The following is a 14,248-nucleotide window of genomic DNA, read 5'->3' as shown; positions in this document are numbered from 1 at the left end:
TTGTATTAAAACCCACGAGCAAAGGAATCACAAATAAGTATCTGATGTTGATAAATATATGATGGTGACAATTGTTTGTTGGCTGTTGTGAGGACGTAAAGGCACTTGTCTGATTGATGTCTCAGCAGCAGGGGTTTATGTGAAACATTCATTACACAGGTGGTTTAAGCGATAACGGTATTATTGGAAGTTATCAGGGTTTCGCTACTAAAACTGAGACGGAATGTTTGCGACAGCGTGGACAAGATAGCTGGCAAACAGCCGTAGGTCCGTGGTAAAAATAGCACGGTGCCCTTTGGTGCTTCGTGTACACGTATTCGCTGTTATAAAGATCCGTTTTTTTCAATTTCTGGACAAATCAATATTCGGAAAAGGAAGGATCTTGGAGTTTCCTCCTTGTTTCGTGTTGTATGTGTTGACGAAAACAACTCTTATTTCAAACTGACACTGCCTCACTTTCATTTTCAACTGTAACCGTTGACCAGTGGGACTGTTGTTGCAAATACTGCATTAGTATACCTGTTAATAGGACCAGCCTTTTGTGATGGTTATTCCTGTTATCGTGAGCACTGTTCTTTGACTGCCTCAACTTGCTGACATACATGCACGTACATAGAACAACGCTGATGTGCACGCGTGTGACGTCACGCTTACTAACTTGAATAAAATACACAAAAATAGTAATTTATGGAAGAATTCAATAGAACGAACATCTTGTGACGTCATAAGAGATCTTCCTCACATGACGCACCCTGTACCATGACCATGGTGACGTGTCATGTGCCCGCATAAGCCCCTGTCTCATCAGCATTCAAGGAAACCGCCTCATTGTATTCGGCGAGTTTTAATCTAAATACTTTCAAACTTCTCTTTAATCTCCCCGGAGAGTAGTTTTTGCTCAACCTGTTTTCAGGCCGTGGAAAATTGGACTGGAATCTGTATTGATTTTTCCAAGTTGATGGCAGAGCGTGGATGATGCGACAGCAATGGTTTATGGATTATAGCAAAACGTATGTTTGAACAGCGAGGAAATCCCGTGCTAATATACCATTAAAATGTTTGCTTACAACAAACGTTAATTGATTCATTTAGGTCAGAGGGGCACACTTGAATCCCCAACAAGTTGGAAAACAACAATCGGATGTATGTAGCTGATCTGTCGTTGGACGTGATTGTCACAGTGCACAAGACGCTGGATGTGTTTCATCTCGTCTCTCCGTCCGCACACTCGACTATAACGCTCGCAGTTGGTTGCACAGATAATCGAATGGCTTAATGGGGATATTTCATTTACGCTTGTTCTGGGAGTGAAACGAAACTTACATCTCATTCTGTTCAACGCCAGAACCAAATTACATAGTCACAATCAGCGACAAATTGCAACGATTTTTTGCTCGGTGGCTACAGTTTAGGAGGCTAATCCAGAGAAGGGCTGCACTTTAGGTTGTGCTAACACTCGACGGCAACACGTGTTAACGGCCGCTGGTGTCACTGGTCCCTGCGCCTCGCCAACTAACAGTCATCATGGACCGAAGTGTTTAGCTACCTAACATCTGCCAGCTATTGTGTTCGTCTGTTATTACTGGATTTAGCATGCTGGAATCCCTGATTCACAACATCACTCACACCTTTGACCGACTTCACATCGCATTTCAACAGGTAAAGTATCTATATCTGTATCACTTTGTGTGCACGGTTTAGGATGTTTAGTGCATTTAAAAGTAAATCAGTATTTGTCATGAATCGACACAACGCCACAGTAATGGAGGACTGCTGTCAGGCACATCGCACAGATGTCGCCTATGGTGGGCACGGTTATCTAGCATGGTATCTAGAACGCCTTGTGGAAATGGTGCAGGTGCGTGCTGTATTGCTGTACACAAATGGAGGTCGCATTTGAAGGTGTAGTTTGCACTGTGACATATGCAATAGTGTTGAACACGATGGAACTAACGACTCAACATATAAATGCACGTACACATATTTTAATATGATGGCTTGCAGGTTCATATATTCGCCATCATGGTTGATCGAAAGAAAATACTTGTATGTTACACTAAACTACAAGGATCACAGTAATGGTTTCCCGGGCTGTGTTGTAAGATGTGACTTCTCGGTGTTTCTAGGCACCAATGGCAGTCATGTACATCGCAACATTAACATTCTTACCTGTCCATAGGTAAATTGATTTCAGTTCAGTACGCCCACATGTAGAAACAGCAAGGTACAGTAGTTATGGCGTATTGAGATATTTCTTGCATTATGATATATGTATATTTCATGCAATATATTCAGGTACCGAACAAGAAACCCCCCATTTTAAACAAACACTATTCAAAGCTAAATAAAAGATGTGTGACCCTAATCACAATGTGTCTACACGTATACCGTTACTATAATGCACTGAAAGAACACAAACCGTCCTGTTCCTTCACACAGCATAATGCAAACTTAAGTGATACAATACTACCGCAGTATGTGCTTACATTATTCAGTGAGGTTCTCGTGTCGCCTTCATGGTATCATCGATTGCTGTGATGATTGTTTAGTCGATACCACCTGCACGAATAAGGAGAACAATACATTACAATTCGGCAACAACACAGCAGTTCAACACATTAATATAACACTCAGACCATACCATTACAAAGGCTAGCCAAAGAAGTGTCAGTTCGCAGTTAAGGTGATGGTTATGTTTGAGGCATTTTGATGCACTGGATTCTCAACATCAACACAGATGTCACCGTATATGCGTCATGCAAAAATATTGACAATATAAATTCTATTGTTAGCGTACAACCCACAGCAGGATATTGATCGCACAGTGTCATGTGTTCACGTGAATCACTCTCATTCCGGGCAATGTTCAGTTGCTAGGAAGCGCTTGTTATCACATCTGATGTACATTGTACAGAACTGTGTCGGTTTACACCAAAGGCAATAGGACACGTACCCTGCCCTCTTATCAGCCCCTGTGCACACACAGCTAGTACATGCCATTTACCAGATAAACATGACTGTAGAGAGTTGGTTCATAATAAAATACCGTGTCACCGACAACACGTCGCTGGGAGATGAGGCTAAACATGTTGAAGGACATGAAACATAAAAAGATTCTCTCCAAGAATGATTTTCTCTCTCTCTCTCTCTCTCTCTCTCTCTCTCTCTCTCTCTCTCTCTCTCTCTCTCTCTCTTTCTCTAAAGGCGTGTTTATTTAGGTCGCATGCTACAAATATTTATCATCCAAAACTGGCTCCAACAGGAGATATCGCTTGGGTGAGATCAAGCGATATCTATATTGTTGATATCGCTGCAATGAAATTGCATCACAATGCTTTGCAGACCATTGCAGGATATTGTGGATAGCATACAATCATTCCAGTTACAGATTCAATAATCATTATGGAACTGTTCTTGTTGATGGCTTTCAAACATATGACACTCTATAATGAATTCACTGCATATCAACAACACCCCTGAAAGCATTGCTGGTCGAGAGCCTGCTTTCCGTGCCTGATCAAATCCTTTAGTATCAGATGTTGTTGACCAGGTCTCCCGTATCGCACTTCCTATCATATTAGCCCCAAACAAGCATTATAGATTGGTTCGAGACTGGATTGCTAATGAGGATATCCTGTTCCAAACATGACTTTTAACTTCCTTCAGCGATGTTGACAAATATGGCCCCTCCTCCCTGCTACTTTGACCCATGGTGCCTGCAGTCTCCAGCCCCGTCTTCCTCGGTGTACAATGTTGACTACTTGATACGTTATCGATCAGCTGCCTCACACTGGCTCTATAATAACCACTACTCGCGTGGTCAAGGAGGATCCCTCGAAGCTCCCATAATATGTTGCCTCTACTCTCATACAAGCCGCTTATTTACGATCCTGACAGTGATTGGGACTTGAATAATGCTGGAAGCAACTTTCCTTAGCATACGCAGACCATTATATTTCATTACCGAAGCGAGATAACTCCATCCGTCTTGTGACGACGACGATAGGCAGGAATGTTACTCGCACCCGAACACAGCACGCAACGTTGTTGGTCATTAATTCTAAGGGAGATAACTGTCATCCTCCACAGTGTCATTTTGTGTCAGGTTTCGGTTTAGCTGATGCTGATTGTTTTGTAATCTAATTTAAAATCCGCCACAGGGGAATTAGTCGTACCATAAACGTAGTCGGATATTCAAGTAAACGCATAAAGTTTCTGTCTCAGTATCAGGGGTTCTCAGTAAGATCTGGAAAAGAAAAGAGAGTTTATTCGGATCGGGTATTCCAAAGACAATATCCAAGATTATGTGAAGTACGTTGGGTAGGCGATTTGAACCGAAAGCTTCGACACAAAAGGTGATAATCGTGGCTTTAAGCACAACAAAACATTTCTTTGTGATGTCTTTATTTAGCTCTGGATTCCTTCATTAGCAGGATCAAAATGTGACTTTAAGTATGCTGAATGTAGAAATACATGAAACAAACAGTTGTGACTCCGATACTAGTATACAGATATACATAATACATGCAGTGTGTATTCAGATAGGCAGACGGACAGCATACACGCAGTGTGTATTCAGAAAAACGGATAGACATCATACACACAGTGTGTATTCAGGCAAAGAAATTGACATCATACACACAGTGTGTATTCAGGCACAGAGATAGACATTATACACGCAGTGTGTATTCAGATGTACAGATAGACATCATACACGCAGTGTGTATTCAGGCAAAGAGATAGACATCATACACGCAGTGTGTATTCAGGCAAAGAGATAGATATACACGCAGTGTGTATTCAGGCAAAGAGATAGATATACACGCAGTGTGTATTCAGGCACAGAGATAGATATACACGCAGTGTGTATTCAGGCAAAGAGATAGATATACACGCACTGTGTATTCAGGCACAGAGATAGACATCATACACGCAGTGTGTATTCAGATGTACAGATAGACATCATACACGCAGTGTGTATTCAGATGTACAGATAGTCATCATACACACAGTGTGTATTCAGGCACAGAGATAGACATCATACACGGAGTGTGTATTCAGGCAAAGAGATAGATATACACGCAGTGTGTATTCAGGCAAAGAGATAGATATACACGCAGTGTGTATTCAGGCACAGAGATAGACATCATACACGCAGTGTGTATTCAGATGTACAGATAGACATCATACACGCAGTGTGTATTCAGATGTACAGATAGACATCATACACGCAGTGTGTATTTATATGTACAGATAGACATCATACACGCAGTGTATATTTATATGTACAGATAGACATCATACACGCAGTGTGTATTCATATGTACAGATAGACATCATACACGCAGTGTGTATTCAGATGTACAGATAGACATCATACACGCAGTGTGTATTCAGATGTACAGATAGACATCATACACGCAGTGTGTATTTATATGTACAGATAGACATCATACACCCAGTGTATATTTATATGTACAGATAGACATCATACACGCAGTGTGTATTCAGATGTACAGATAGACATCATACACGCAGTGTGTATTTATATGTACAGATAGACATCATACACGCAGTGTATATTTATATGTACAGATAGACATCATACACGCAGTGTGTATTCATATGTACAGATAGACATCATACACGCAGTGTGTATTCAGATGTACAGATAGACATCATACACGCAGTGTGTATTCAGATGTACAGATAGACATCATACACGCAGTGTGTATTTATATGTACAGATAGACATCATACACGCAGTGTATATTTATATGTACAGATAGACATCATACACGCAGTGTGTATTCATACGTACAGATAGACATCATACACGCAGTGTGTATTCAGATGTACAGATAGACATCATACACGCAGTGTGTATTCAGATGTACAGATAGACATCATACACGCAGTGTGTATTTATATGTACAGATAGACATCATACACGCAGTGTATATTTATATGTACAGATAGACATCATACACGCAGTGTGTATTCATATGTACAGATAGACATCATACACGCAGTGTGTATTCAGATGTACAGATAGACATCATACACGCAGTGTGTATTCAGATGTACAGATAGACATCATACACACAGTGTGTATTCAGATGTACAGATAGACATCATACACGCAGTGTGTATTTATATGTACAGATAGACATCATACACGCAGTGTATATTTATATGTACAGATAGACATCATACACACAGTGTGTATTCATATGTACAGATAGTCATCATACACGCAGTGTATATTTATATGTACAGATAGACATCATACACACAGTGTGTATTCAGATGTACAGATAGACATCATACACGCAGTGTGTATTCAGATGTACAGATAGACATCATACACACAGTGTGTATTCAGATGTACAGATAGACATCATACACGCAGTGTGTATTCAGATGTACAGATAGACATCATACACACAGTGTGTATTCAGATGTAGAGATGTACATACACACAGTGTGTTTTCAGATGTACAGTTAGACATCATAGATATGCTGCAACAGTGGAACAGTGCAACTATGTGTAACTACAGCTCAACGCTCATGAAATGCCAGAACAGAAGAGGTAATAAATGTAGTTAGGAAAGGGTCTCCAATCTGAAAACGGCTTTTCATGCTGTGGGTGTATTCGTGTATGCTTCAGATGCTCTGATTTCGATCAGAAGAAATTGGAACGGCGTGGCTCTCATAATTCAGCTTCGTTTGATCTTCCTAAGGCATCCTTTTCATTTCAGCAAAACCAACTTGTGTAGGGAAACGGTGGTTACCGAGCGACGCTCTGGGGGCTTTTAATCTTTGGCAATAATAATTTTATCTTTCGTAAATCTGGAATGAGTGCACCAAAGATATTTCTTCCCCATTTCTGACTGAACACATTTTAAGGTGGCAATATAACTTCTAATAAGAGTATTTGTATTGATCTGTTACTTGTATTGATTTGTATCTCAGTCGTGAATCAATATTCGTATCAATATCAACCTTGAAATATTATTTTGATATTCGAAGATATTCTCGTGAAGTATTGATAGAATCATTGAAACATTCGTGACCTTGCCTATAATCTTGTGAATACGCCAGTGACGTTTTGCTCCGTGACAGGTGTGGTATACCCTGTTTGCAGGACAGGATTAATCACACTCATATGGTTTAAAGTGGCATAGCAAATATGGCTAGATGGTTGCTCTTTCAGATTGTATTTCTACATGTCCGTTTCCATATGTTACACCCAATCTGTGCAACTGCCCATTGCGTGCATTGGGGAGGCCGTTTGCCCAATGCGTGCTGTTGACAATACAGCTTGCCCAATGCACGCAATGTGCAAGCGATTATCTGCTCATTGGGTGCAATAGGCAACAGTTGTGAGTAAAAACAAATCTCCAAATATTTCACGATATGGGCAACCAGCTTGCTCATTTCATGCAATGGGCAGGTAATTGTTCTGCCCAAAGCAAGCAATTGAAATTGGTATTGTCACATTTTACACAGGATATCAAGCTTCTGGGGATATTGGCATACTTGACTAACGGTTTCTTGTGCGTCTTCTCACCACCATGGAGAGTTTCAGTGTGTGCGTGTCTGATTAACTCTACTAATGTTTCCTTGGTGAGAAATAACATTTTTTTGGCCAGAACTTATACGTATACTTTAACGGTTATGGTAGTTTTAACAAGCATTATCATATGGTTTTAACACACTCTCTCAATTTGAGTAGATATAATTAACGTAATGTTTTTCATATCAAAGATAAAACTATTTGTGCCGCAATTGTATTAGTTTAACCTTTTGAAAATAATATACCATCAGAATGTTTGTAAAAATAAGACAAAACATAACTAGTTGTCACAAAGCCTTTACTAATGATTCGGTGATGATCAAAGGGAAACAGTGCATTTAGATGAAAGGTGAACTTGTTTACGTTATCAAAACATCTCTCTAAGATGGAGAAACTAATTGTAACTAAACGCAATACAATGATCACCTTTTAAAAGGATGCCTTGTTTCATTCAGGTAAATTGCTATCAAAACAGTGTACTGTGTGTCAATTATACAACCCAACACATGCTTGTGAGCAGGACACACAATTCTTGGAGTCGATATAGTTCAGGGAAGATCATCGTTTAGTGATTTAAAAATAAATAATAATGGTTGACGTTTATTTGGTGCGCATTAAAGTCTACATTTGGTCAGACGTATTATTTTCGAGCCGTATTTTATTTGTGTTTTACAGTAGTTAAGGAACCATATAAATCGTAATTTAGGATAATGTTGAAGCATCCGTGTGTGAAAACAATTCAGTGAACGGGTTTTTGTAAAATAACTCGGTGAATAGATCCTTATAAAATAACTTTGTCCTTTTGGCTTCTGTGAATAAGATTTTAAAAACTCACACACGTCTATGTCCGTTGCATGCATTGGGTAAGCTATATTACCGATTGAACCCATTGGGCAAACGGCCCGCCCAGAGCACGCAACGGGCAGTTGCACAGATTGGGTATAACACATATATTGCGTTCAGTTGTTTTTTAATGCGATATTTTTGAAATGATAGCCTAAGTATCACGGTCACAAACACAAAATAAAAGGCACCCACAGCCTTATCATTTATCACTTATCAATATGAAATACCAGTGTAAGTGCATGGTATCGATCTACGTACAACAAAATAAGAAATTATAGGTCACTAGCGTGACACATTCGAGAATCCAAATTATAATGTTCTGGAACAGCTGCTGCCGAATGTACTTCGTACTGCCTCAGTGTATGTAGACTTCGTACTGCCTCAATGTATGTAGACTTCGTACTGCCTCAATGTATGTAGACTTCGTACTGCCTCAATGTATGTAGACTTCGTACTGCCTCAATGTATGTAGACTTCGTACTGCCTCAGTGTATGTAGACTTCGTACTGCCTCAGTGTATGTAGACTTCGTACTGCCTCAATGTATGTAGACTTCGTACTGCCTCAATGTATGTAGACTTCGTACTGCCTCGATGTATGTAGACTTCGTACTGCCTCAGTGTATGTAGACTTCGTACTGCCTCAGTGTATGTAGACTTCGTACTGCCTCAATGTATGTAGACTTCGTACTGCCTCAATGTATGTAGACTTCGTACTGCCTCGATGTATGTAGACTTCGTACTGCCTCAATGTATGTAGACTTCGTACTGCCTCAATGTATGTAGACTTCGTACTGCCTCAATGTATGCAGACTTCGTACTGCCTCAATGTATGCAGACTTCGTAGTGCCTAAATGTATGTAGACTTCGTACTGCCTCGATGTATGTAGACTTCGTACTGCCTCAATGTATGCAGACTTCGTACTGCCTCAATGTATGTAGACTTCGTACTGCCTCAATGTATGTAGACTTCGTACTGCCTCAATGTATGTAGACTTCGTACTGCCTCAATGTATTCAGACTTCGTACTGCCTCAATGTATGTAGACTTCGTACTACCTCAATGTATGTAGACTTCGTACTGCCTCAATGTATGTAGACTTCGTACTGCCTCAGTGTATGTAGACTTCGTACTGCCTCAATGTATTTAGACTTCGTACTGCCTCAATGTATGTCTCAATGTATGTAGACTTCGTACTGCCTCAATGTATGTATATTTCTCCAATTATCCCTTCGCTTTCTTTTTCACTTTAATCATGTGTTCGACGCTGTGGAAATTAAGGGCAAGTGGAATTCATGAAACACGTGATGTGCTGAACAGCGTGCAACTATACCGGGCGACAACTGTACTGCCGATCACCCGGTCTATATGTGTTGGTTGGAGACACCAGAATTTGAATTGCATCGACGTCGTGTCATACTCAGTGTATACCTGTGTTGCTGCTGTCAGTCACATCTTCCTCTCTGCGGGGGCATGGGGTGGCCCAGTCGTCTAAGGCGCCGCGATTCACTGTACAGAGTTGCGTCCCTTGGGCACGCCAGAAACCAATGATTGTGGGTTCGAATCCCGGTTCGCCCTGATTATGTTTCTAGGTTTGTCAGCACCATACCCGTGCCGAAGTGGTAAACGCCCGAGACCTGCATCACCTCGGGCTTTCCTCACACATTAAGCTGACACACCGTGATATAACTCGAATACTGTTAAAAGCGGCGTTAAATACAATTCACTCACTCACACTCTTCCTCTCTGCACAAAAAATACAACCCCGTTTTGCCTATGTCACATATGCTGTAATGTAGGCTGTGCTTGTCATGTACCATGCATATGTTGCCTCAGTGTATATACTCACCATGATAAACTGCTGTCGAGTAATAAAATTCAAGGTATGATATAAGTATGTCTGTGAAGGTGTCTGACGTCTGAGATAGGCATGTGCCTCAAATTCGTCGATTGGGCATGCGTAAGTCGGAATATCTGGAAATGCAAAATATTGTACCACATTAACAGAAATGCTATTTTTTTGTCCACAAATACTAATTGCAAGATGCCATTCGGCGTATGGAATAGTGAAGAAACAGTGTCAGTGGATAAGTACACTTTCCGTTTGCCTAAAGTTCAGATTCACCTGGTACTGTCCAATGAAGTATTTCACGCTCATTAAACATAGTGTATTGCCATTCGCTCTCTCTCCTTCAAAGTTCCAAAAACCTTTCTAAGATGCCTATCAGCGTGGGGACTTGCAAGTTCTGAGCAGCACAATTAATTTCTGCATCTCAATAGCGAAAGTATACGGACAGCTTCGAATGGAGAATAGTAATGGCAATGCCATGTTCTTGATATTTTACTCACCTTCGTTTATGAGTATTGGGATAGGTGGTTTATACGAGAAGACCTCTGCATATACGTGATGACTTGGGTAATAAGTTGTCCGTTAAGAAAATCGTTACATATTACACAATATATGCCTGAAGATTCCTTTGTATCCAAATAAGCACAATCATTTGCGTACGATGACACACGTGATCAATATCGATTAACAAATAATAGTTGTGGCTGTGGTTGAACTGTACACCAAGGCCTTCTGTCGCATCCTGTAAGTGATATTATTAATAATACCCGGGGCCAGTGTGTTGGGATCACCACACAATACGTCCGTGTTTCAGAAACACTTGTATCACCGACGCACAGCTATTGTGAGACGGGGTGACAAACACTTGTACTGACATATCCCCGTGTGTCCTTGCTAGAAACCGGTCAGCTCGTAAACGTACAATTACAATTATAAGACATGTACTCCACAAGTTGGTATCTTGTCCAGACGTCGTTGTGAGTGCAATTAGGGCAATCGTAATCTAGATTGGTACATGCAAATATATCAATTTGAACTCACACACAGATTTTTATTTAAATGAGTTTAGTCATATCGACCGGGATAGCCAATTTGGCCGAGCTAAGTGCCCTGCAAGTATTGTGGCGACTTGTAGTTGCGCAATTCAACAACGCTAATCTATGACGTCAAACTACACTGATTCATTGAAGTTTGGTTCCGCGTAGTTTCAAAGCATATCCATAGAAGTTTAGTGACATGTCGAAAAGAGGAGTTTTATCTGAGTGTCACGCATTGTACAGCATAAAACATTCTAGATATTTCGGGTGGGTATGTATGATAGGTCATTCACGGAATGTAAAGAGAGACAACACGTAGGTCAGCATATCAATAGCCGATACAACATTCACTTCAACATTCAAGTACATGTTGACACTCTGTGTCGGCATGCCAGTACAAGGCAACTGGAAGTAGTTAGTGGTAACAGATAGTTACCTTTCTCCCGTTGTCAACATGAATATCCGATGACTGGTTGCCTTGTCAGGCGCATCTATCCCTGTCAGCCATTGTGATAATACAAATACATTAAAATACAGATTTGTATAACTAGACGAGATCTCGCATCACTTTGCGTGTCTCTGAATTATCAGTGAATACATACATTAATCCGGCTTTGATAACACATCTGCAAAAAACCTCCCCCAACATACACTGGATTTGTGAGATAATATGAAATTTTAGTGAGCGGTACAATTGTGAGTACGGCCTACCGCCCCATACGTGTAGCGCCTCCGCCATGTGCACAGGCTGCCTATTGACTCCTTCTACATGGAAACCGGAAGCTGGTGTATGCTTCAAGCATTGCCTCGTATTGAAAACACGGAGTGGGGATTACTAAAGATGCCTGGATAGAGGGAAATGTTTAGATGCAAACTAAGTACTCTTCTCCGTGGAAAAGGTAAGGTATTACTCAGTCATCTTGCCAGTTTGCTTTTATATTCGTTTCGTCAAAATGACCATCAACTATCGTCTTGGATATCGATTGGGGCAGCACTAAAAGCGAGATACAACCGTTAGCTCCCTCCGACTGCTCGGCAAGATGGCTGGTCTATACAAAGACAACATGTACAACGAGGGTATTGTTGTAGCAGGGGCTGGCCCGCTGGTGATATACATGCTGTGCCGACCTGAAGGATGCTCATTGTTTCAAGTGCTACAGACAATCCAACTGAGAGACAAAAGGACGATCGTAGGCGTACATCCACAACTTACCGTTTGGAAATGATTCGTCGATTCCAGAAATATTTTCAAGTATAACAACGTAAAATTCCATCGGTGGGGTTCTGGTGCTTTGTTTACGTGCCGTTTAATCACAGCTTGCTCCCCCTCCTCCCTCCCCCACTCTAATTTGTCAATAGTTATCACTCAGAAAATCAATGTTTGGGTGGAAAAGAAACCCATACAGTAGAGACACAACACTTCCTAAAATATGAATATCGGTCGTATCTGAAATGTTGCCATAGTAACCGGGAAGACATATTTCTCCTCGGCGCATCAGTGTGTGTATGTGTGTCATGTTTCACAAGATGGTGCTCCGGTTGCATACATCAGCGTTTCACGTCCTGTAAGTTCTTGCATTATTAATCTACGATATGTTGTTCATGGTTCCAGCCTTGGTCCTCATCATGTCGAGTGACGTTCAGGTGTTTATTAAACAGGTATGTTATGAATGCAATGGTAGTACCAGGCAGTGTGTGAATCTTACGCCTTCTGATAAAAAATGCGTATAAAACCTTGGGTCAACGAAAATAATAGAGAAAAATCAATTGTTGCATCAATGAATATACCAAACCTAGTGGGTTGGAGACAAACATTCATTCAGGATACCAAAGCGAAATTGTAAAACGTGCATTAATATTATTTATTGACGTTGCTTATAAACACATACTGGAATGATACGTGATGGCAAGGGGAAGCTAAGTGGGCGCAAAGTACAACATTATAATCTTGCAGAACAATTTGACAAGTGACAAGGTTAATGTCAGCCAAAGGGTAAGTTTTTTACGCAAACATTAGGTTCCTACGTGATACACATCGGCCTTATCCAAGGTGTTACTCACACCTGTTAACTGTTATCAAGACAATACGGCGGCTCCCCTCCCTCTTTGAAAACTGAATACGATGTCTTATTTGAAAATCACTGTAGCGTGAAGTGTGCGTATAGAATGGGGAGCAGTGTAAACACGGGGGAGGGGTGGGGGCTGGGGCGGGCCCAGCAGGCATAGGGGATTTGTGTCAAGCTCAATGGGTGGCGCCGGCTTCGTTCTCTATTGATGGAAACATTTGACCGGTTTTGGGTAGCGACCTTCGTCTGGGGCAGTGAACCATGGGCAGTCCACGGTAATCGTGCTGCTGATAAAACACGCACTCCGCATACTCCGTCTTCCCCAACGTGACACAGCTTTTGTTAAATGTTACTTCATTCCCCGATAATTCTTCCCATGGCCTCATGACGTGAGGAGAATACCGACGCCCTTTACTGTTGTTACGCGTTTACAGCTGATACGTGCAATGTGAGTACTGACAAGCCTTGTGTTGTATGATAGTATTACATGTGAATATTTGTTGTTGATGTCGACATCGGTTTTAATACCATACAATAAATATTTAGTAGTGTCAAATTTGCAGTTTCCCAAGAATAAATGGAGGTGTGTAGTATATTTGACGAAGAACGTGCAGATAGTAAATATACAATGTATAATGGCTTTTATGCTGCCTCTATTACATGCCTTTTCAAAGTACATTTTTCACCTATCGTTTTTGAGGCAGGTTTTGCCTATTTTAGTATTTTTGGGTGAAAGTTGTATGAGTTCATTTATTTCATGAATTTCCCCATGTTCATATTTATACCCAAATACTAGTACGTGTATGTTAAAGCGTCGTGACTCATTGTGGTTCTTATGGTTTGACTTGCCAAGTTGCTATGGTGTGTGCGTGC

General features: G+C 40.9%; 1 protein-coding gene across 6 annotated transcripts in view; it reads left to right on the top strand.

Annotated features, from left to right (window-relative positions):
- LOC124127082 overlaps positions 1-14,248 on the top strand; it is an 81,559-nt gene that overhangs the window by 37,657 nt on the left and 29,654 nt on the right. The window contains exon 1 of one of the 6 annotated variants that reach the window (XM_046490530.2): positions 1,080-1,659. The exons of 2 other annotated variants lie outside the window; for them this stretch is intronic. In XM_046490530.2, the coding sequence (XP_046346486.1) occupies positions 1,594-1,659 (66 nt within the window). In that variant the 5' untranslated portion in view covers positions 1,080-1,593. Of the gene's footprint in view, positions 1-1,079; positions 1,660-12,054; positions 12,209-12,925; positions 12,969-13,693; positions 13,824-14,248 lie in introns of those variants that run through there. 3 more of the 6 variants (XM_046490532.2, XM_046490531.2, XM_046490533.2) reach the window with 3 other exon arrangements.

Source organism: Haliotis rufescens, unplaced genomic scaffold (genome assembly GCF_023055435.1).
Source record: "Haliotis rufescens isolate VD_foot unplaced genomic scaffold, xgHalRufe1.0.p SCAF_13, whole genome shotgun sequence".
NCBI lineage: Eukaryota > Metazoa > Mollusca > Gastropoda > Lepetellida > Haliotidae > Haliotis > Haliotis rufescens.
This window is presented reverse-complemented; position numbering and strand designations above follow the sequence as displayed.